At 41.8% G+C, this 24616-nt stretch overlaps 1 protein-coding gene across 2 annotated transcripts in view; it reads left to right on the top strand.

Annotated features, from left to right (window-relative positions):
- Nucleotides 1–1606: 1606 nt before the first annotated feature.
- TBC1D8 (TBC1 domain family member 8) overlaps nucleotides 1607–24616 on the top strand; it is a 49870-nt gene continuing 26860 nt past the window's right edge. Inside the window, exons 1-4 of one of the 2 annotated variants that reach the window (XM_074535796.1) lie at nucleotides 1607–1900; nucleotides 16073–16183; nucleotides 20615–20733; nucleotides 22080–22308. In XM_074535796.1, the coding sequence (XP_074391897.1) occupies nucleotides 1774–1900; nucleotides 16073–16183; nucleotides 20615–20733; nucleotides 22080–22308 (586 nt within the window). In that variant the 5' untranslated portion in view covers nucleotides 1607–1773. Of the gene's footprint in view, nucleotides 1901–16072; nucleotides 16229–20614; nucleotides 20734–22079; nucleotides 22309–24616 lie in introns of both variants that reach the window. The other variant, XM_074535795.1, reaches the window with a different exon arrangement.

The raw sequence follows: 24616 nt of genomic DNA, 5'->3' as shown, positions 1-24616 counted from the left end.
AACTAATAACTGAAATTAATATTTAAGTATCTGCAAAGGGAAGAAATATTCACCATCTCACTTCACTCACTCACTTCCAAGCATTTAAACTTTCAATACTTACATATCTTCGGGACAGTTTTGGGGGCAGGGGAAATCTCTGAGCTATTCTTATCCTGCAAGAGCATTTAAAGTAATTTCTCCTTAAGTTCTCATTAATTTTTAATACATTATTATGTCGATGTCCATCTTCTCCTTTTGACAGTTTTATTTTTATATCAGACAAAGTGCTTGCTTGCTATTCTATGTATGGAAATGAAATTGTTGCTTTACACAATTGTAAAGAAATTGTACAGAAATTGTAAAGAACACAGATCACACAGTATTTACCAGATTGCAGCTGAATACAGAATTTTGACTATTAAATGATCCCACTAGCAACTCAAAAGCAGTGCACATGGCCACCTTCCAATTCCCAGCTAGTAATTACTGCTGGCTGTGCTGAGTAGCGCACTGCAGCACTGGTACCTTTCAAAGAGCTGGTACACAACTCTTGTAACCATAGGCAGAGGTTGGGGAAGTGAAGCTCAGGTCTTTATCCCTAATAGAAATTATCTACTTAGAGGCATCTTGGCTGAAATTTAGCTGCGATTTAACCCACGGTGACTGAGGTCTTTAATCTAGAAGAGAGAGGTTTTGCAGCCTGCTAATTCAGTTGTTGTAAAGTAATTATTCAATATTTGCAGTTAACTGGAAAAGGAATGTGACAGGAAGTAAGTACAGTGGTCATGTTTTAATCATAGAATAATAGAAAGAGTTGTGTTGTGAGGGACCTTAAAGATCCAGTTCCAAGCCCCCTCCCACGGGCAGGGACACCTATTGGATCAAGCTCCATCCAACCTATCCTTGAACACTTGCAGGGAAGAGGCACCCTCAGCTTCTCTGAGCAACCTGTACTAGAGTCTCACCACCCTCATTAATGACAACCTGTGCTAATAAAAATGTAAAATACAGTGTCAGAGGTTTTGAAACATAACGTGCTGCAGCAGTAACCATTGTGCAGGTTCACAAACGGTCCTGTCAGTAGCTCAACCGCAAGCAGTGACAGATTACTTCTTAAAATGAGAAAAAACCCCGAACTGTAAAATTTAGATTCTGACTTTTCAGTCAGATACGAGGTTTCAAGCATCGGCCTTTAAATACTAAAGCAGCTGCGGGTTCACGCTTTAGGCTTAGATCTAGGAGGAAACAGGAAGGCAGAGACACCCCCATCCCCCCAAGCTCTCTCCAAGCCCAGGACACCCTTTCCTTCCCGCACTGCTGACCGCTCCGCGGGGGAACCTGCGGGGCACACGCCGGGGTGCGGGGACTGCCCCAGCCGCTGGAGAACGCGGCGGGAGCGGCCCGGCTGCTGTCCCGGCGGCACGGCATCCTCCAGGACCCCGCGGTACCGCAGCGGCCCCAGCGGGCTCTGTGTGGGGCTCGGGGCGCCACGGGACCCCCGAAAGGGCGAACCTGGCTCTCCCTCCCTCCGGCCCGAGCGCCCCGCCGTCCCCCCTGGCGGTGCGGAGCAGCAGAGCCCCGCCGCACAAAGCGCCCGGCTCCGCGGGAAGGGCGGCCCGTGGCCGGGCTCCTCCCCCGGCCCCTCCCCGGCGGCCGGGCCCGCGCCGAGGGAGCCGGAGCCGGCGCCGCGCAGCCCGCGGGGGGCGATGTGACCTGGGCGGCCGGGTGCGGTGCCGTGCGGGGCAGGCGGGCTCGGAGGGGGCACAGAGCGGGACTTCGAGCCGGGGGAAGATGTGGCTGAAGCCCGAGGAGGTGCTGCTGAAGAACGCCCTCAAGCTGTGGGTCACGCAGAAGAGCAGCGGCTACTTCATCCTGCAGCGGCGTCGGGGCCACGGGGACGGCGGCGGCCGCTTCACGGGTACCTGCGGGCGCGGGGGGTCGGCGGGGCGCCGGGCCGGGCCGGGCCAGGCTAGGGAGCAGATCCCCCCTGCGTCTGCCCCACGGGAACTTGGCCGCGCCGGGGCACCCGCCGGCGGGTCGGGCTGCGGGAAGCGGGAGCGGCCTCTTTGTTCGGGCCGGGCACGGGTGGCCCGGCTCGGCGATAGCGTGGGCGCCGCGGGTCCCCCGCCGCGGGCGGTGCGGAGGCAGCCGCCGGCCGGGAGGTGCGGGCCGCCCCGGCTCCCCTCCAGCTGCCTGGGGAGCAGCTTCGCGTTTCTGTAGCCTTGAGCACCGCCGAAGCCACTTTTATTGTTACTTCCCCGCTCTCCCCTCCCGATGGGTTTCTCGGCGTGACTGAGGGCGGGCGCGGAGCCCGTCAGCAGGCGCGGAGCCGGTGCCCGTGGCCGGAGGATGCGGCCGGGGAGAGCCGCCCGGGGCTGCAGCCCGCGGGACGCGGCGGAGGTCCCTGGGGCCGGCGTGAGAGGTGCAGGGATGGTGCCGGGGCACACAGTGGGATGTGGTACCCGTGCCCCTCCGGACCGTCCGCGACCTGCCGCTCGCATCCCCTTTCTGTAACGAGAGCTGTAGAAGTACACATAGGACTCCTGGCTTTTGGGCGATACATGACATTACGGGGCGGGGGTTGTCAATTCACTGTTGTGTAAAGTGCATTCTGTCTTATTTTTTGCATTAATTCTGCTCCCGGTTATGGTGGCTGTAAATCGGGCACGTTATATCCATGTGGCACTCCAGATACGTGTAGTGAAGGATATGCACGGAGTTATTCACGCTCTACCCTCGCAGCAGTGTGGATCCGGGAATAACTCCGGCGAGAATGATGTGTTAGGCTGCGCTGACGTTGTAGCGTAGGGAATTCGGGCCAAACTTTTGGTTCAAAGACAGCAGCAGCTGAATTCAAATAAACAATGCTTTGGAGAATTAATATCGTTTATCAGTGTAGTTCTTACTGAAAAGCAAACGAGGCTGTTTTGAATATTATAAAGTGAGAAGTTTTAATTGTAGTTTATATATGTGAAAAAATTGACAGGTATTTTCAAACCAGTATTTTCTGTGGAATTTAAGAAGCTGCATTACACATACGGTATTTATTTTATGAAAATCTTTTTTTTCCTGAACTATTGACCCTTTCTATTTGATAATACTACTTTCTGCATTTGATATTACTACTTTCTGCATTGTTGCCTTTTTTAAATTGGATCTTATCCTACCTGTCCACGAAGTGCACAGAACTTAAACTGTGGCTTGGTAGATTGCATGCTGTCAATGTATCACTAGTAAAATGGAAGTTTTGCCAGTGAGTTAAAACACTTAACCTCCTATTTTCTTCTGCCCGCCTGTTTGGAAGTCAGGCCGCTCTTTTGTGACAGTAAAGACGATGTGGATTAATTTTCAGAGTTAAAAATAGCCGTTTACAGCTGCTTGATTTTGGTCCAGGACAATCATGAGGTTCAGTTTCACAAATGTTAATGCCTTGTGCCTGAGCTTTTCACTACAGAAATTTGCAAGCTTAAACCAAACAAACTGCTTTTCTCTCTGGTTCAGTTTCAGGTGAATCATTTTGCTGAATCTACAGTGCACAGGCTTGCTCAAATCTCTTTTGGCTGGCAAAGGAAAGCCACTCCTGTCTTGCACATTTTCCGAGGGAACTATAGGTCCTGACAGTCTCTTAAACCATTTGGAAACGTTTATATTTAAAGGGGCTTAGGAATTTGAATCCTAAAACCAAAATGCAGGCGTTACAGAGCAATAGATATGGCTAGGGTTAGATAGTGTATTTTTTTTCAGTTTTTTACTTGCAGTGAAGGAAATGGGGAATGGGTGCTGAGAAACAGCAAGGCTTTGCTGGTGTGTGTTTGTTTCAGTGCAAAACTTATCTCCTGATTCTTGCTTTACGTGACTGTAGAGACACTTGATTAGTACCTGTCTTTCCCAGACTGGCAGAAGGGCAGTAAAGCTCTGCCACATTTCAAAGTATGATTTACCAAGTGGCAAAGCCAAAAGCTAGAATTTTTTGTCTGTGTTACTGAGGAAGCAAAGCTTAAGTGAGAACAATATTCAAATCTGTTTTCCCTTTAATAACTTGATCCCTGGGCAATTGCAGTTACATTTTATGAAAAGGAAGAAGTTTCAAAGAAGTGAAGATTCGGTACATGAGAGCAGGTGCCACAGCAGAAGAGGATCTCAGCTCCTGCAGGGAGGAGGAGGAGGCTGCATATCCTGAGGCTGTGTTAGACCTATGTAGGATCAGCAGAACAAAGCTCTGAGAATGTTAGATTTCATACAGGTGTAGATGGAGCAGCTGACCCCCTGTGACATGATTTGCTTTCAGCAGGGTGGAAAGGTGTGATGCCTGAGTTGCCCTTGTGCCTGTTGCCACAATGTGGTGTTTGCACTGAACCTGTGTGAGGACATCTGTTTTATGGCCCAATTCTCATATTTGCCTGTCTCTTTCTTCTAGGACGCTTCTTTGTTCATACCAGGTCATTTTAACTATTAAGTAAGAGTAAGTTAGCACAGCTGGAGGGTGTATTTTATGTGGATTTAATTCCTGAAGAATGCACTAAAGACTGTCTCTTGCACAAAAGTGCTTTTTCCCCCATATCTGTTTCTTTGTGTACTGTGTTTTTGTCAGACGCTGAGCAGATGTTTGTGAGTGAGACTCTATTTCCTACTGTTATTTAATTTGTGTCCTAGGGCAGTTCCCAAATGCACACTGGGCTTGCAAGCAGAGGGTACAAACAATGATGGGGGTTGTATTTAACTCTTCATTGCTTCACCAGTCTCATTCTGGTTTTTGTCTTCCTTAGGGATATGCTTTTTCAAGTAAATATTTAACTTGCTCCTTTACCTGGATCTCTTCTTGACAGCTCTGCTGGTCAGAGACTTAGCAAGAAAATTGGAAGTGTTTAGAAATACTTTAAAAATCTGAATTGTAATTTTTTATTTAATGACTAATTTTAAGTTTTAGATTTAAACAATTATTTAGCTCGTCAATATCTGTTGATTTTGGGGTTTTCTTTGCCTAATTGGAGAGCACTGTAGTGATCCCTACAGAAAAAGATTTGTGATGTAGCCATGATTAACAGATCAGAGTTAGTTGGATTTAATACTTACTGATGTCTTTGGTACTGAGATTACATATTAATGATAAGCCTGATATGACAGTAGTAAAAATACTGTCAAATGCCTTGTGGTAAATACTGCAAGATGGTTTAGCCTTTAAATGAATCACTACTTTAATTTTTAGGAAGGGATATTGAAACCTTTATGCACCTTCCTGTTTGATTAGTTTTCTGCATTTTGACAGCAACACTGCTTGTTCTGGGATATGTTGGGAAGGATTTTATCTTGTGCTGGACTGAGAGTAATCTTTCACCCTTCCCAAGCAGCTAGTGCTGCAGTTTTTGTTTATACAGTGCTTCACATTGCACACTCTTAGCATATAAAAGCCCACTTAGCAACACTTGTGAATCTTTCCTTTTATAAATAAGATTAAATAAGACCTTAAAATGAACTCTTGTTTCAAGCAGCTTTTTGTCTGGTTGAGATACAGTGCTTTAACTTCTTGCTTGAAGTAGATCAATAAAAAATTATGTTTTGTTCTTGTTTTACCCATGTTTTTAATTTAGCTATGATATTTTTCCCTACTCTTCTAGCTTCCATTTTCAGCTCAGGGCACTTTCCAAGCTGGATATAGTTTTGCATTATTTGAAACTTGCAGAGGATTAACATTTTAAAAGGAAATTAATTTATTTTTTAGTTCTTACAAAACTTTTTGGTTCACAACTTTAAATATAATAGACTGGCAGAAAAAAACATCTTCTGTATATGAATCTAAGCCTTATTATTGCTTTAATAAATATAAACATGGTAGGCATGGTAAATACATTTCCAAGCTCCGTCTTTAATGGAGCTTGGAGGATTTAATTTTTTCCCTTAAATAAATTTTTTGCAGGGCAATAGCTTTTGAACTCACCTACCAACTACCTTGTGAGTGGAGAACTGTCTAGTTTTTGTGATAAGACCTTTCTTCCTTATTTTCCCTTTGCTTGGGTGTTAGTTTGTATAAGGCATACAGAGAAATGGCTATGGATGAGCTCTGGAAAATTTTCCTGGAAATGAAAAATTAGAAGATCTTTTGCTGCTCTTTCATACTCTACTGTCCATTGTCAATAGCTCAGCTTTTAGTGGCCCTGCACATCTCCCGGGGTCTGAAGTAAATAACTTCATAATGGAGTCTATTTCTGGGGAAGGCAGTAAGAGGACCACAGTGGATGAAGATTGCTGCAGCTCAGATGGGGAATTCATCTAGATTGCCCCTGTTCATTACATTGCAGCAGAAGAGGGTCCAAAATACCTGAAGACTTGGATTTTTATTAGAGAATGCAAATAAGAATCCCCATACTATTTTTTTTTTTTTTTTACTTTCTGGAGTGGCAAAAGGCAGAATTAGTAGCCTTTCATATTAAATGAATTATTCATTATCATATTTGATAATATCGTAATCAATATTAATTATAAAATATCATAATTAGTCATTATCAAATAGAATCATATTAGAAGGCCTATCGAAATACAGTTTTCAGGAAAGTGTTCCTTTTTGTGTTAATATATGCTCAGGATACCAAAATAAGTTAGGCTCAATCTCAGCACAAATGAAAAAACCTCAAACCCAGCAGTACACTTTCATTTTAAATTAAGCAGTTTGAGGAGAGGAAGGTGCCACAATACTGATGTTAATAGAGGATATTGGTAATGGTTACTGTCAGTATTCATGGTTTTGTTTCCTTAAGGAACAGCTCTCTCAAGCCTTGCACAGGAGAAGGAGAAATATGCATACTTTATTGAAAGCTTGGACTCTTGTCAAAACATTATCTAGCCTTGCCCACAACTGGAATTCAGATCAGCAGGTTTTTTTTTCCTTTTTTCCTCTCTTTATTTTACTGTAACATTTTTTTAAGGAGAATGCACACTTACAAGTGCTTTCCCAAGAGGATGGCTTCTCCGTTACAGCGTTTGGCCAAGAGGCATGAGCTGGAAGGAAGGATAGGAGCAGGGTGCCAAGCTGCCGCCTGCAACTCTGGGCACCCCAGTTCCTGACCTCTGAGCCCCCTGAGCTGTGTGTGCCACTCTGCTTGCCTTTCTGGAGTGAGCTCCCTGCTCTTGAGCACTGCTGTGGTGCTGGGATGGCTGAGGTGAAATGCAGGTGCTTGTGTTGAAATGTTGGCAGTGTGTTAAGTGCCAGTATTAAAGGTGAGGAAATGCCTATGCTTGGAAAGGTGGGGCTGGGTTGTGTCTGCACAGGGACTGACCACCACCTTGTGCAAGACTAATCCAGTAAACCCTGCAGTGGCTTTTTATTTTCATTATGTGGAGGCCAAATGGCACAGAAAAAGGCAGGAAAATCCTAGAATGGTTTGGGCTGGAAGGACCTGGAAGACCATCTAGTTCCAACCCCCCTGCCAAGGGCAGGGACTGCTCCCACTGGAGCAGGTTGCTCAGAGCCCCATCCAGCCTGGCCTTCAACACTTCCAGCACAGGGCATCCACAGTTTCTCTGGGCATCCTGATTCAGTGTCTCACCGCCCTTGCAGGAAAAAATGTCTTCCCTATAAAATAAATGAACATGTCAGTGATGGGTGAGTTAATGTAGCACTAGTTTGGTCTATTCAGCATTATTTACAGAACCCACCAAAAAAGAGACTTTTTTATATTCCCCGAGTAGTGGTGCATGTCTGAATAATTTACAGGGCTGCAGCAGCACCTGGTATATCCCATCTTCTTGTCCATTTTCAGGTGGAAAACAGTTTCAGGTATTTTTACTTGTAACATGAGAACCAAAGCATTTGGCTCAGTGGCCTTCAGGGTTATAAAAATAGGCTTGGCTCGAGCTGGACTGATGGCAGAGGGCTGAGATAAGCAGCTGTGAGTGCTTTGCCATGGCAGCATGCCCACCTGGGGAAACAGCCCATGGGGAAGCTGTGCTGGGGAGAAATAATCGGTGCTGCAGGGTGGGGATGCCATTTCCACTATTCCAGGAGAGACAGTGCATAATTCATCTCGCTTCTTCCTCCTGTGTGGTCTCTCCCTCTGCGTGTGGTGGTCTGACACGAGCACTTAGCATCTCATCCAGGGATAGCGGAGTCATGGGGACCATGGGACACCAGCCCCCACGGGAAATGCTTTTTTCTCATGTCCACCTTCTGTCCATAGCACTGGGACCTAGGCATAATGATTAAGTATTTTGTTACAATTTGTTTCTCCATACCAGGCTGAAAAAAGTCCCAATTAAACAGAAACCAATTTACCCAGGGGCCGCGTTTGATCTGGCAAGGTCTGTGGTACAAGTAATGTAAGGGCTTGGATGTTGGGTATTTTCCTGGGGGAATAAATACTTGGAGCATTAGGTCTTTATGCTGAAATCTAGTGTTGTCTGTGCTTATCTTTCAGTGTGGTGAGCCCTTATCATTTCAGAGGAAACAGAGCCTTCCTACAGCCGTTGCAGGAGTTCTCCTTCATCCTTTTTCTTATGTACTTACCCAAATAAGTTTTGCAACTCCTTATTTCTGGTGCTAGAAGTGTAATGAATGAAACAGATAAAACCTCTTGTTCGTTACACAGAAAACCTTAAAAATAGAAGATGTGATTAAGTGTTTGTCTAGCTTGCTACACAAAAAAAACCTCAAAAATAGAGGATGTGGTTAAGTTCCTGTTTGATTTATTTAACTTACATAATTCTTTTTTTGCCTGCATAATCGCGTGGTAATCATAAGATCTTAAGTAAGTTTTATAAGAGAAAGGGCGAAGCTCTTCTACCAAATATGGAATCAGGTCAAAGGACACAACCGAGGAAGACTACCAAGACCTTCATCATCGACCACCAGGAGGTGAGAGAAGACCCCCTAGCAACAATCAACGCAAGCGCAGAGTACTTCAAAATGACACAGCAGTCCGGAAGCACTAAGAACTTAAAAAGGGGGACGTTGGGGATGAGGGTGCGGCAGTTGGTGGAGCGGAGACTCCCCTGCCGTCCAGCGCTGAAACTTTTGCTTATGCTGTATGCCTTGAATTAATAAATTCAAATTGGAAATTTCACTCCTCTTGAGTCTATTTATAACAATGAATACTTCTGAATGGGCACTGTAGTGGATCAAAACCAGTTTATACAATTTTGCAGAATTCAACAAAGACAGTGTTGTTGCATTGAGCTGTTGTTATTAGCAGCTTTGCATAACTGATGGTGTTATTATCCATCAAAAACATGGATTTTAGCATCGCCTGAGTGAAATCAACAACCCACTAAACATCTGAGTTCTGAACTTTTAGAGAAATCAAATTATATGAAAGATCTAGAGATGTCCCCAATCATTTATACTGGGGGCCACCACTGGCCAGCAGTAGCTTCATGGCCACTGCCCTGGGCTGTACCCTACCTTGGTGCAGCTCAAAAGCTTCCACCTTAGCCTGGGATGCCCAGGGCTGGCACTCCCTGGGTGAGGATAGAGGCTGCAGTGTTCCTCAGTGCATCTCAGCCCTGGGTCCTGCCTTGGGCCACCCTTGGGGTCATGGTCACAAGTTAGGGCTCCTGCATGGTGGGTGGTTGAGGTCTGATGAGAACCAGCTTCATGGTCCTGCTATCCCTCTCTCAGCAAGGACATTGGTCCTAGGGAGAGCTTCTGAGATGCCTTGCAGAGCCAGGCAAGCAGTCTGTGCTATTTGGTGCTGTCCCAGGAGTGCCCTTTGGCCAGGCTGAGCTTATCCTGGTTAGTGTGAAAAGCTTTCTGTTCCAGCTGGAGCCCAGGATGGCAGGGGTAGGGAATGGGTGCATCCACGTGTCCCTCCCTGTGTTCTGCCTGGAGGTGGGCTGTTCCTTCAGGCCGTTTGCTTGCCTCCCCTAGCATGGCTAATTGCTGCCCACCACGGCTCTTCTGAGACACTAATTGTTTGTAAATCATTGCAGGATGGAGGAAGCTATGTGGAGAAGTGTAATTAGGATTCAGGGTATGAAGTGCTTCTCTGCCTCAAAAAGCCAAGATTAATTCTGCTTTATTGAAGCTGTTCAATTTCACTGTCCTTAAAAAAATCCCCACCTTTATTTTTATGATCATGTGAATTGTTTGATTTTTTCCTTTTCTCCCAAATCACATGCCTAAACAGCTTAGAGTGATTCTTGCAGCTATTAACTCTCCTTGTAAAACTGCAGCCACTGGGAAGCAGCCTGTTCCTTCCACTTCCTGGGAGAGCTTTCTTCTTTCCAGTAAGAGTACAGCTTTTTTCAGACAACTGGGCTTATTTTTCTTTCTTCCCCCTGCTTTCTCTGGTGGAGCAGATGTAGCAAGCAGCAGTGAGCTCCCAAGGATGAATTCGAAGGCATTTTTCCTTCATGGTTTTGCACTGGAGCAATGCTGCTCTGTGACTGTAATTGTAAATACCCCAATTTGCTGGTTTTGTCTTACAAAAATAACCTAGTCTGACTGAAAAAAGAGGGTATGAGTACTTAAAGCATGGCTTTGGCATGATATGAGTGAGCGTAGCCACCAAGTGCTCTTTTTCATGTCCCTGCAGATCAGTCGCTGCAGTCCCTAGAGACCATGTGGAAGTGTCAGGTTCCTGCAGCTGAGAGAAACCTCAGCCTTGGAGTCCCTGAACATCTTGGCAATCTGGTTTGGGTCCTTGTGTGGTGGTGGTCCTGTGCCTGTTTTCTTGGAAGGGCTGGATGTGGCAAATACTCTTCAGTCAGACATTGTTGCACATCTGTCTCAGGTGCAGTGGAAATCTCAAGTTATTTTTTTTTTCCAAAGTAGTCTTAGGAGAAGAGGAAGGACAATTTTCTCTCTGCTTCAAACTTCTGCAGCAGTCACTTTGTTTGTACAGTGACTAAAGGTGTTCCCCAGGATGCTGGAAATGCAGGCTGGATTCTGTCTTCTCTGTCACCCTTTTCATTTTGTAGAGAGGATGTAAGTGCTTGATTTGGGAAGTCCATGGCTGTGTGGGAGCAGGTGCCTCTGTGCATCTGACCCTCTGTTCCCCAGATTTTAAAATGCTATCAGAATTTCTTACTGACCAATTGCAGATACCACATGTAATTGCTTCTTGGAACTATATTGGCTTTCATTCCCCACTTTGTAATGGATGGATGAGTTCATGTTAATCAAAAGATCCTGGCTGTGGTGACTAAGTGTCTTACTTAAAAACCAAGAAGAACTGAAAGGGTAACAGTGCTGAGTGTTGTAACACCGCAGGCTTCCTTGTCACTTAGATTTTAATCTCCTTTTTTATCTTCTCCCTGTTCTTCTTCTTCCCCCAGTGCCCCCCTTCACTCCCCACGCCCCCCCCCAAAAAAAAAAAAAAAAAAGCAGTTTTGGTCTTTTCCCTTTTTGTTTTATTTTTTGGGAGGGTTTTATTAACTTGTTAGTCCCGGACTCCCAAGTCCCTCTGCCTTGTGCCATGGTTTAGCTGCTGAAGTGGCCACCCCATTTTTGAGAAGTTCTCAAAAATTTCCCTTTAAGACCTTTCATATATGATGGAGGTAGGTAGAAATCATCTTGCTGTATTGTAGAGGGTATCTTGGACTGCCTCTTGAATATTGTCTTGAAAGGTGGAAATAGCAGATAGTTTTTCAGTTTGAGTTTCTAGTTTGAGTTCAGCTTTACTCACCCTCTGGCCCATGTCTTGGAAGTTTAAAATGATTTAAAAAATCCCATATAGATGATTAACAGTGATTGGGGAAAGGAGCCTGCATTCTTTAGTTTGAAAGATATGGAACATTTAGTAGAAGTTGGTGTAAAGTTAACTTAATGTAAACATGTTCCTTTTACTAGATTAGTTGTGAACATGACACAAGACACATTGTAATGCAATCTTTTATCTTTAAATGGGAGGAGAAACCATATCTTTAAAGATGAAGAGTAGTTCACTTTTGATAGTTCATTTGAGAACCTGATCCTTATAGAAGTATCCTTGATTAATTTTTTGTATGTATGTGAAGAAATGCTCAGCAAATTCATAGTGCATGATGTCCTGTTTGTGTTCTGTGTGGTTACAGGTTGACCTCTGTAAAGCAGAGACAGTACCTACCTGTTGTAGAATTTGAAATTGTTTCATGCTAATTTTAAACTTAAATTTATTTCTTCTCTTGTATCCAAAGTATGCACATACATTTGATACAAATAGATGTATTTTACTTGAAGGTGTTTTCTTTACTCAAGCAACCAAATATGCATGAAAGTAGATGTTTCAGTGAAATAAAAACTACCAAATAAAGCATGGGATTTCTAGTGAGTTTTCCACATATGTTTTATAAATATACTTCTGAAAAATATAGATAGATGTTGCCTCTATCTGAAATCCAGCTTCCAGCTAAAGTGTTTAGATTTATTGAGAAGCATATAACTTCAGTAGAAAAGTGTCTTTCCACTTCTCTTTCTTCTCCATATGTGTCAAAAGTATGCATATTACACCAGACATCTGCCTATGAATTTTAGCCTAAAAATATTCCTTCTGCATGAAGAAATTTGCACCTTTTGAGGAACCTGCAATGTTCTGTCAGTGGTCTTTCGTGAGAGGCTTTGTAAACCAGTGTCTGCAGCTTTCCATAGTACAGTTATTGTATGGTAAATTGCTTTTCCTGAAATATTTCTGTGTCTTGGGAGGTCAGTAAATGGACAAGAAGCTGGTGAAGTGGCTCATTAAAGGGGAGGAGCTACTCTGAATTTTAAGTTCCTCCCAAAAATTTTGTCTCATATAGGGTGGAAAAAAAAAAGGGAGTTTTGGGAAGAAAACCAGGGTAGCAGTTCTCTTTCCCTCTTCTGCTTCTGTTTCCTTTTAATTTTTTGCAGTTTTGAATTATAAATGGTTTCACTTTCATCTATGATGTGGAATAGGTCTGCATCACCCTGACTGAAGGCAAGCTGATACATCAATATGTGAGCCAGAGGCTCTTAATGTGATTTATCTTGCTAGCCAGATACCCTTCTGTTTTTTAAACAGATTCTCTTTTATAAGAGACCCTTCCATGGAACCAGCTGTTTGGACACGTTATGAGGAAGGTGTTTGCTCGCAAGCTGGGTATTTTTCATAGCATAAGTTTCAACATCAGTATACTGTTGTTTGTTTCTTCACTCAGGAATCTTTAGGTTGGTTGTTTTTCGATGTTATGATGCAAAAGTTACCCCAAATGAATTATGAGGCAACTTACCCTGGAAAAAAAATTTGCCTCTAGTTTTTGTAATTTTCTTGCTACCACAGTTTCAACTAAATTATCATATTGGCCAGAGTGTGTATATTAATGTTAAATCCTTTTCATGCTTTTGCAAATGCACTCTTAGTAATCTCTTTTCTCTGTTCTCTATCTCTGTCAGTCTCTCAGCCAAAAAACAAAGGAGCTCCAAACATGGGGATGGCACCCACTCTTTGTGCTTGCTCAACTTTAGCAGTTTTCTAAAGTGCTCTTATTTTCCTTTGCTCCCCTTGTGATCCCACTGCAGCCCCTCCTGGCAGAGGTGGGACAGGACAGGACTCCCTGTGGATGGCTTGGGATTTGTGTATGGGGTTGCTGTTCCCTTGCAAAGCACTCCTGGAGGGGCCAGGCCACCTGGGCTTTATTCTGCCACGTATCCTGATGGCCACGCTCTTTTTCTTCTCTTTGTGTCTCAGTTCTGGCTCCTCTTTGTCATCCTGAGTTAATATTTTAGCTATAGGTAGTTTAGAAAAGGGAGGTGATTATTTCTTTGTACAGTTGAAGGAGGAATGGATTTCTTTTTAATAGTTTGTAAGCAAAATGGAAATTGTAAGCAGAAGTAAACAGTGAGAAGAGGAATTGGGTTTCTGGTCTGTTATTCAGGAAGAGAAAAAGGAATTAATTTTGCACAGGCTAAGAATTAGTAAGGCAAAACTTTGCAGCTACTTCTGTGCTGTCATGTGTTTTTTTCATGGTTTCTGAAAGGAAAAAAAAATATTTCCCAAATCAGATTTTCATTAAGCATTCTCTAGGGATTTTGGTAGCACTTGCTGTTAGTTCACTTTTTTCTATGACTTTAGTGAAATGAAAAAGAATCTTTCTCCTACCCTATCATCAATTCTGAAATTTGGAAGTTAAACTCTATTTCTGTTCTCTGCATCATTAAATGCTCTCTTACTGGCTTTAATCCAATGTTTTGAAGACTGCACGCTAAAGTTTTCTGCATACTGTTTTCTGTGAGCACAGCTAATTTGGTACCTTTTATACTAGGATGAGTTTTTATGCTTTTTTCTTGTAGTTATAGGAGAGCATGTAGCAATTTCAGATATTATACATGTCATCAGTCTGCAAATTCAGATCTCCATTTTAAATAATATCTGGTCACATATTTAAGTGAGAAGCAAACTGCTGTTGAACAGTGTTTCACTGTACAGTTTTAAGACATATTGCATCCAACTTCTGCTTGGCTTTGAAAGCATTATTGATGTTTTATGTGTGTGCAAGGAGGAAGTATTTAATGTAATTTTCTTTGCTCGATGGTTATTGATGCTGTTCCATGTGAGCTTCTTACAGCTCCTGGACCCGAAAGTGGTTCAAATGCTGTTTGGTTGTGTATTACTCAAATTAATTAGCTGTCATTTGTTATCCAAGTGAGAAGGCAATTAGGACTTTGTAGGTCTCTATTATTTCCATTAATCACTTGGGTGATGGACTGGAGAATGCCATATTTAAAACAGCATGTGGTGCCAAGGGCTGGCAAACCTTTTGGAGATGGAGATTAGTTCCTTTTGTGTTGGGTTAATGGTGAAGAAACAAAAAATACTACAGGTTTAGAAAGTTACAAAGCGAAAAAAAGTATTACAGAAAACTTCCTAGATACTGTAGGGATAAAACAAACATGCTAAAGCTGTTCCTCACTCTCTGCCATCCCTCTCCTTAGGAGATTGTGTCTCTGCAGAATGCATGGGAAAATTGAGTATAAAGCTGCCCTGAATTGCTATTTGTAGGCACCATAAACCAATTCTGAGTTACATTAATATGCCAGCTTGCATATGCAAATCATGACATTCAGATAACTTTTTCATGGATAGCTTGGTTTTACCTGCTCAGGGGAATGGGTAGCAAGAAACTCCAGGAACTCCAGGTGTCCTCCAGACTGGAAAGTCATTTTGGGGTCAGCAAATGCTGCAGCTCTTCAAAATGAATTTGTCTGTACTGAAATCAAGTGGTGATTTGCAGTGGAATACTGCTGCAAGCTTTCTTGGATACAGTGGTAGGGATGCAAGATACAGGAGGTGATCTTGCCTTCTGCCAGTGGCTGAGATTTCAGTAGCAGTGAGCATCAAGTCCAGTTGAGTGTCATTCTTGAAGATAAGCTGGGGAGATTCCAGTGTAAGTTCAAGAGTAGTGAGCTGTTTGAAAAACATGACCCAAAAGGAATAGATGAGGTGATTTGGATTTCTTTAGAAATAGAGAAATCATTAAAGGATGGGAAACCACGATAATTTTTCATTATGTTGAACATTAGTATCATAAGTGTCTGTGGCCAATTAATCTGCATGTTCCAGGGAGCAAGATAAATTTCCAGCAAGAAAGTTCAGGACTGTGGTATTGACTTGTTTGTTTAGGGTAGGGTTGTTTGTTAGGGTTTTTGTTTGGTTTTGTTTTGTGTTTTGTTTGGTTGGTTTTTGTCATTTTTGTTTGTTTGGTTGGTTTGGTTTTTGTGTTTGTTTTTTTTTCTTTGGTAAGAATATTTAATAAAAATAGTGGAAGAGGCTACCTGGAGAAATTGTTGCATCTTGATTGTGGTGGGTTTTGAAGAACAGGTTAGACAAACACCACTTACAGCATAGGTGTATTTATCCAGCTTCAGAGCTGGGCTGGAACAGTAACTTCGTAAGATGCCCTCAGGTCTTTCCACTTCAGTTCTGTGGTTATATTCATATATATGAGGCAAAACCAGAAATGCAGAGGATTCTATATGCTTTTTGATCTTCTAATCTGGTTTGCCTTTTGCCTTCTGAGCACCTGTAAATTAGAAGATAAAACTGGGGAAGAATCATTATTGTTACATTCTGTATTTTAGTTTTATGGATGTAACTGTGAAACAGCTTGCAGGCTACAGAAGTGAGAACTGACATTAATCCTCTTTTTCCCCCTTTTTTCTTGGCAGGTCGCTTGGTTGGTGCCCTGGACGCCGTGTTAGACTCCAATGCCCGTGTTGCTCCATTTCGAATTTTACTCCAAGTTCCAGGCTCTCAGGTTTACTCTGCCATTGCATGTGGTGAGTTATTGAATGGATCAGAAGTTTACTGGGCCATAGCTATTGGTGAGTCACAGACGGAAAACCCCAAACTGATTCTGAGCATGGTCAGTGTCTGCATGTCCAGGAAGCTCAAGGTAACCCCAGCTAGCTGTGTGTGTGTGTGTGTGTGTGTGTGTGTGGAAAGCTTGTTTAACAACCAAGTTAACCTCTGGTTAAAATGACTGAAAAAGTGTTGCCTAGGAACATTAAGTTTCAATGGAAAACTTGTTTAGCTGAGAGTGGTTTGCTGCTTTCATTTTCTCTGCTGCAAAGTAGTGTGGTTCTGTTCCTATGCATATCTTTTCCTACAGTAGTGATCAATCCCTTACAGCAAGAAGCTACTTAGTCTAGGCTTTCACCAGCCTAGTCCTTCACTTGCTTACTGTGAAATGTCTTCACACACTTTGCTATAATGAAATATAACTGGAACATTTGGAAGATTTAGGAGGTGAAGTTGTTGGAGAGGGGAGAGAATGTCAAATTCTTGATCTGTTATGCACTAATCCCTTTTGCAATGTTTCTGCAGCTTCTGAAAGTCAAGCTCATCTTCAGGAACGTGATATTAACATGAGTTGCAACCTTGCCATGACCCAGTAAAAGTAATGTGAAGTTCCATTCATCCTGCTGTTGCTTGGCCAGTGTGTAGGACTGTTCTTTTCTCTTCTGCTCCCATCTCAAAAATCCTAGCACTGAAATTTACAGCAGTTTTATTTTGGGAATGGTTCAAAGCTGTGACTGGGGAGCATTAGGAAGCATTTCTTTAATGAGAGGATGGCCAGATGCTGGAACAGGATTCCTTCTGAGAGGTGGCTGATGTCCCACCAGATCTGCCAGTGTTTAAGAGGCATTTGGACAATGTCCTTAATAACTTCGGCTTTTGGTCTGTCCTGAAGTGGTCAGGCAGTTGGACTAGATGACTCCCAGGATTTCAAAGAAAACAAGAAGAGCTTTTTGAAATGCATCAATAACAAAAGGAAAACAAAGAATAATGTGGGCCTGTTACTAAATGAACAGATTGCCCAAAGTGGTTGTGGAGTGTCCCTTCCTGGGGACTTCCAAGAGCCATTTGGACACAATCTTGTGCAATGTGTTCTGGGATAACCTTGCTTGATCAGGGAGGTTGAACCTCATGACCCATTGTGGTCCTTTGCAAACTTTCCCATTCTGTAATTGCTGTAGATCCCTTCCAAGTGACAATATGCTATCCTATTCTGTTCTTTCTTATACAGATCGAGCCATGAAGAAATAGTTAGGTAATGTAAATATTGATATGTCATTGATACTGTTTGACATAGTAGTCCCTTAAGTGGAAGAGTCATAAGTTTATATATTCACCCTAACCCTTTCCTCTCTACATGCTCACCCAGCAATTTTTCCTTGGTTCAGCAGAGATCCCTCTGCATGTTCCCCATTAATACTGGGAATTTTTCCCTGGGCCAGATGTGTGTGTGAAGAAGCTTGCATAAAGTCCATTTGGGCTATTTTTGTTTTGGCTAGGTTTTCTTTGTTTTGCAATTGCTCTGTGCTTTCTATCCCTCCTCCCCTCCTTTTTATATTTAAGTAATGCCCTCTCATGGAGAAATTTAAGAGCTTTATGCTGTTACAGTCCTGTGATGAAACCAGGTAGCTTTCACTGGAAAAGCTTTCATGGCTTCTTGATTATTTGAACATATGCAATGCTACTTTCTAGGGCTGATCCTTGCCCCACCCACACTCTTACTGCACACAGAAGTTGGTGTGATTTTTTGATTTTGGTTTTTTATTTTTTGAAGGAACTACAAATGACAAACTTGCTGTGTTGAAATGGCTAAGGATTTTGCTGAGACAAACTTGCATGATTAATGTTTTCTAAAATTCTCTTTGGCTCTTCTGAATGGGTGCTCATCCCTGAGAAAATGAGATTTATACTAATAGAGCGGAAAGCAGAGGGGTCTGTTTTGTGCGCTGCATGGGTAGAACATCCACAGTTGCCAGAGCTGCACAGAACTAAAGAACCATGGAGCAGAAGCTGTTTGTGAATAATATTGCTGCTGTGAAACCCTGACATGAGTGTCCAGGGGAGAGCTGGCAATGGGAGGCAGAGGAGCATCACCCCAGCCTCTTCCTGGAAAGCTGGAGAAGGACATTCCCCACACAGAAGTGACCAGTTCCTGCTGCTGCACAGTGAGGGCAAGGAGCAGTTCCAGGAACTCCTACCAGTCTCTCCTCTGCAGTGTAACTTAATTGTGGGCAGCCATCATGTCATCAGGCAGTTAATTAAAATGACATTTTGCATTGTATGTTGGCAGCCCTCTGTTCCAGGAGCTGTAGGCTTAAATGATAATATATGCAAAAGGGTCAGGTCTGTTACAGACATTTGCAAATCTCAGAGGGGTGCTAGGAAATCTGATCCCTGCACGGCTGTTCTGGCAGAGATGTTTTAATCCAGATGGTTAATCATGTTATACCAGTACAGGAAAAAAAAAGTCTAACCTCACCCCTTGTGTAGAGCCATTTGAAATTTTCTTTTCAGAAGGCTCATGGGCAAAAAAGGAACTCAAGGCTCAGTCAAGCAAAGTTGGGTTTAGGAGAGGGAGAGCAAAGGATTTGGTGAGAAGTGGGTTTAAAGAAAAGATTCTGAGGAATGAGGCAGTGGTTTGCCAAAACACTTGACATGAGCAGATGAAGAAGGTGGGAAAAGGTGGAATGAAATTCTGTGAGGAACATCAGCACAAGAAGAGGAATAAGGAATGGAAATAAGAGATTGACAGTGCATGGGTCAAATCACAGAACAACTTTAAACTATGAAATAGAGATTATAAATAAAGAAGGGACTCAAAAAATTGAGTTGGCTTGACCAAATGAAAGGGCCAAAATGATCTTTTGGTGTTTGAGCAGAAACCCTGGGGGCAGGCAGGAGATGCTGCAGGAGTCCCTGTGGAGTATAGCTGCTGCCTGGGCTCAGAGCAGTCCCAGCAGTGGGGATGCTACTGTGAAAGGGATCTTGCTCCCAGCTTGTTTCACAAGAGGCAGCCTGACAGCTTGCCCATGCACTTGGTATCTTGTAGGTTACTCAGAAATAAAAAGTCAACTCAGTACTTGCTTTGTGCAGCCATTTCAATGTAAAATTACTCTTATTTCTGGTGTTCTTAAGCATTTATATAATTTGTTTTCTTGACCTAAAGGGCTTTTAAGTGTCTCTAATTGTATGATTTTTTAATTTAAATTTAACCTTGATTAATGATATTTAAGAAGTTCCATTACAGGACCTTCCTGTCAGGGAAGTTAAAGCATGGAAGTTTTCCCTGCCAGCTGGCATTCTGCATGGAAAACAGAGCAGAGGGAAATGGAAAATCCTCACCTAAATTTATCATTTTTTGTTGTTGTGAGGCAACATGATGCATCACTAATGTACACACAAAATAAATCTTGAGATAATGGGTCTTCTATTTGAGATTAATTTTATTATTATATTCATGTGTGATTTGTATTTCTCTTACATACAGCTATTTCTCTTCTTTCTTCCACAAGCAAGGCACTAGAGAAGCACCTATTACTGCCTTTACTTTTTTACCTATAATGTCTAATTACTGACCAGTAGGATTTGGAGGGCTCAGATTTTCCCTTGTTGGCCCTGTGTGGTGCCCATCTTGCTATGATTTTTCTGTCCTTGTGTCATGCAGAGATAATTCAGTTTCAAGCAGAAGGAGCCAAAGCAGATCAGTAATGAGGGAAATATTATTTCTGGAGTTAGTGTGAACAAATTAGATTTAAAGAACCAGCAAACCCCTCAGGTGTTTAGAGAAAGAAGCTTTAAAGATTTGAAAAGCTGTATTAGTCAAAGATTCCTGTTTGCTTTATTTCTTCACCAAACTGTAGAAATGTGCTCTTGTAGAACCTTTAGGTGCTGCTGAACCAAACTCTTTTTTAGGTACTTTATTTATTGTGGAGGGGCTTGTATTCCTCTCAAAGGGTGTGCATGTGTTTTGTGTGTGGGTGTGTGTGTGCATGTGTGTATTGAGGGAGGGAGAGAGGAAGATCAGGGACTTTTGGGAACAGGGCATAAAGCAAGTGGCCACTTAGAGAATGTCATGTTGGAATAAGCTGCAGTCTGGCAGCTCAGGATGAAGTTTTGATGTCTTTTGTGCTTTGACTTTTAATGCAGCATTTGCTGGCTGAGAGCATTCAAGAAGATAAAACTAAAAGCCCTAAAACTAATTCTCTAAAACAATGAGGTTTTTGTTTTTCTCTAACTATGCTGCTATGAATGAGACCTTTTTGACCTGTTTGCTACTAAGAATTCTGAGGTTGAAAGTTCAATTTCTCCTAATGAATTTATGAAATAGTGCATTTTATGACTTTTTTCCTCCCTTCCTTTCAACTTTATATTGCAGGATTAGTTTCAATATACTATTTATTTTGCTTTCCTAGGTGCCACTGCAGAGGAAATAAACCAGCACTGGGAATGGCTGGAACAAAACTTGCTCCATACTTTGTCTGTGTTTGACAATAAAGAAGATATTGTTAGTTTTGTCAAAGGGAAAGTCAAGGTAAGGAAACTGTCTCACTTGCACCCTTCCCTGTCCAATTACACATGGTTTATTAGAAGAATGTCATGAAGTTGTTGTCACTCATGCTTGGTTTGGACCATATAAACATGACTTGTTTTCTATGTGGCTCTTGCACCTGATGTGGTCAGCACATGACGCTGCTGGCTCACCACAGAGTTGGAGAAATGAGCATCCTTTTGGAAGGTTAAAGAATTTTAAAAGTAAAGAAATTTTGTGACCATAAATCAGAGTAAGAAAAAACAATGGCATGTGGGGAGTAACTTAGAAAGCTTGGAGTCCTGAGCTCTGCTTTTAATACAAACTCTAAGAGGAGGTTGGTGATGTCTGGGTGGGAGCGTGGGTTCCCTGGTGGCTGCTGTACCTCAGGTCCTGCTAGAAGCTTTTTCTTGCTAAGAGTTTTAATGGGATGCTCTTCCCTCCATAGCCTCTTTTTCAATTTGGAAATTTTGTAGGAACATAATGTATTTGGTGAATTTCAGCCTTGCTGCTGTGAGCTCTGTGGGCTCTGAATCTGGGGAAGAAGAGGACAAAACCGAAACATCACTGTACAAATCCTAGTTTTTATCCTGTTTTCTTTAAAAAAAGGCATATTGTCTTAAGTGCACTGAAACACCAAATACAATTAATCTCTCTTGATAACACAGTGACAGCCTGTTACCTAGCAGAATACATATCTAAAATTCTTCAGGTTTCATTAGTTAATGTTAAATCCAGGTTTTGGACCCTTGCACCTGCTGAAGACTTTTAGCATGTTAGGATTGTTTGGTAGTTACAAACTGCAGCACGTGCTGTAACATATGGATTATTTGTCTGCATGGTGCAATGTATACTTAACTCCTTTGTTGTAATACCACTATTAAAAGTCTGAAATCTTAATTACATTTATGTAGATGTTCCTGTGACAGTGCTGTAATAGTTCCAAGCATGTGTCAAGTTATTGACACATCTGACTGCTTTGCTTCTTCATAGGTAAATAGTACTGGTCAGTAGCCACAACTGTTACTCTATTTTTACTCTGTGTATACAAAATAAGAGCAGTCATAAGCCATAGTGAAAGTGCACAGACACAGTTCTGCCAGACTTGTTGAAAAAAACTATGAATAAGGTAAAGAAGGCCCCAGAAGTTCTTGCTTTGGAAGCATTCAAAATGTGTGAGAGATGCAAGCGCCAGAGAAATTTCTCCATTTGTGAAAACTGCAAATTGACTGGAATTTCTGGGTGAGAAAGTGTTGCATTATTAGAATTTGAATGGGCAGCTTGTAGCAGCTTGCCTGAGTGTGAGTGCCATAGCTTTATGCTGACATATGGTCTTGTTCTGGGCTCAGGCACTGATTGCAGAGGAAACGAGCAGCAAACTCGCTGAGCAGGAGGAGGACCCCGAGAAGTTCCGAGAAGCCCTGGTGAAATTTGAATCCAGATTTAATTTTCCTGAAGCAGAGAAGTTGATCACCTATTATTCCTGTTGCTGTTGGAAAGGAAAAGTTCCTCGGCAAGGCTGGCTTTATTTGAGCATCAATCATCTCTGTTTTTATTCCTTCTTCCTGGGCAAAGAATGTAAGTGTAAATGCATAAGGAATCTTATGCTGGGGAGAGATATAAATACATTTAAAAGCAAGAATAGCCAGGGTTCTTATGAAAAGCCTAGCTGACCTCTGAAGTTTAGTTTCTGAGTTTTTAGTTATTAGGTGAAAAATCCTGATTAATTAAATTTTCACTTCAGCCTTTGTGTTTTAATATGAATCCAGTAATTAAAATAACACTGCAAGAGCACACAGACATAGTTTTTACCTGGCTTTTCTTTTTGCCATGGTGAAGCAACCTTAAGATGTAGCAGACCTCCTACTAGTTCTAAAATGAGGAGTTTTAGTGCTGAAAATGGTGAGTAAGGATGGGTCCCTCCCACAGGCAGGGAGGCAGAGTCACCAGGTTGCAGCAGGGTGGTAGGGGAAGGGCTCCTGGGGCCAGGGGGGCCTGAGTCAGGCTGCCTGCCTGAAGAAATCCCAGGACAAATAGAAGGAATGTGCCCTGGAGAACCAGGTGAAAATTCAGGAGCTTTTAAGGAAAAACAACAGCAATTTAGGGATTTGTTTGTGTTTCTGAATAGCAGTGCAGTAAGGTCAAAAGAGGCATATCCTGAGGCTTTTTGGCCCTTCAGATGGTTCAGCAAGTTCTAAGGATTTCGTTGGGGTGTTCTTCTACAGAGAAAGCACTGTGAGAATGGAAAGCCTGACAGAAGAGATACTAGAAAGCAAAAATAAAAGTAACATGTAAGATGTAATAATGAATGTAGCCATTTAAACTCTGCAGCATTTCTCTGTTTAGTAAAATTGTGCATAAACCTCTAGCCTTTTAAGGCCTGTTTATCCTGCTGGAACTTAAACAAAGTCAGCAATAGAAACCTATACTGCTGTAAATATAGAAATGTTTGTCAGATCAGTTAGGAAAACTTTGCCATATTCTAACTGGATTTAATATTGAGACATAGCTGTAGATTTAGAAATGAAGTTCATCTTAAGAAAGATAGTAACTTGTAATTTCTAAGACTGGAAACATACAAAGACATTCTTAGAGCTGGAGGTCCTTTCTTCCCTTAGATTATTTCAAGTTACTTATTTTGTCACATCACTAAAGATGGGAGAATTATATTTGAATATATTTGAAGTGCAGCTAAGTTTGGGAGAATTATATTTGAAATGCAGCTAATTGTTATTCGCTATAAAAACAAAAGTTGAGTTATGCTGGGAAGAACAGAATGGAATTTCTTCATGTATGTGAGTTCTTGTTTAATCCCCTTGTTTTCTGGTTAGTATTAAATTTTTTGTCAGTCATTTCTTCTTATTATCATTGCAGGTTTCCTCTTATTAAATCTGAGATAGCCAGTCTGCTAGAGCACACAAAGCAGAAATTATACTTATTAATGATAGATAACAGTAGAAGGAGGAGGGAGAGCGAGAAACCCTTTATATGGTTCCAAAAGTTTTGTTTATGCAATACCGCAGATGGTTAAATGATAATGGAAATAAAATATCATGTTGTGTTGTTTAAGAAGAGATTATTCTCATATATTTAATGATATTTATTATGAAAATCACACAAAACAAACAAACAAACAATTATGCGTTTGCAACTTTTTATTTTGACCATGGAAAATGCACTGTTTATTCATCAGTGCAGTCAGTCACATTGTCTTCCCATTTGCATGGAAATGTGAGAAAACTCCCTGAATTTTCTTTTGGTTAAACAAACTTCCCTAGCTCCATGGGAAGCAGCATATATATGCTGAAATGATTCCCACTTCCTTGATTGTGATAAAGCAGATTACTTCTGTTTCTAGGCTAGTGTCTTGTCATGTTTATGAAATATTTGTATTACAGGGAATAATCCAGATTTAATACAGTTCTGGTTGTTACTGTTTGAGAAGCTGATGCTGATTACATGCAGAACAAGTGATTCATTGCCTTTGTCTTTTTCAGGCAGCAATCGCAAATGAAATCTGGTTAAATCTGGTCTTGAAAATATTGCTAAGAAATCACATTTATTGTGTTCTTCAATACTACACAGAAAAAACCCCTCAATATATGAGGTGCAATAAAATTGGTTCTCAATTGTGTTCTACCTCTATAAAAATCCCCCCAAATCATAGACTGAAATCTATTTATAGGCAGAGTGTTAGTCTTCTGCTTCTGGCAAGTCTTTTCCCTTCTTTTGTTTCATTTTGTGTTGTAGTGACCTGGAATGTGATATTAGAACCTGTTTTCAACTTCTCATAAAATTAATTTACTATTTGTGTGAATATAAACTCCATGGAAATTTTTTTTCCAGGACAAGTCCCCTTTTATCTAAACTTCCAAGTGTTTGTAGG

The sequence above is a fragment of the Zonotrichia albicollis genome, chromosome 2, assembly GCF_047830755.1.
Source record: "Zonotrichia albicollis isolate bZonAlb1 chromosome 2, bZonAlb1.hap1, whole genome shotgun sequence".
In the NCBI taxonomy this organism is placed as follows: domain Eukaryota; kingdom Metazoa; phylum Chordata; class Aves; order Passeriformes; family Passerellidae; genus Zonotrichia; species Zonotrichia albicollis.
Note: the sequence above shows the minus strand (reverse complement) of the source record. Positions and strands in the feature narration are given on the sequence as shown.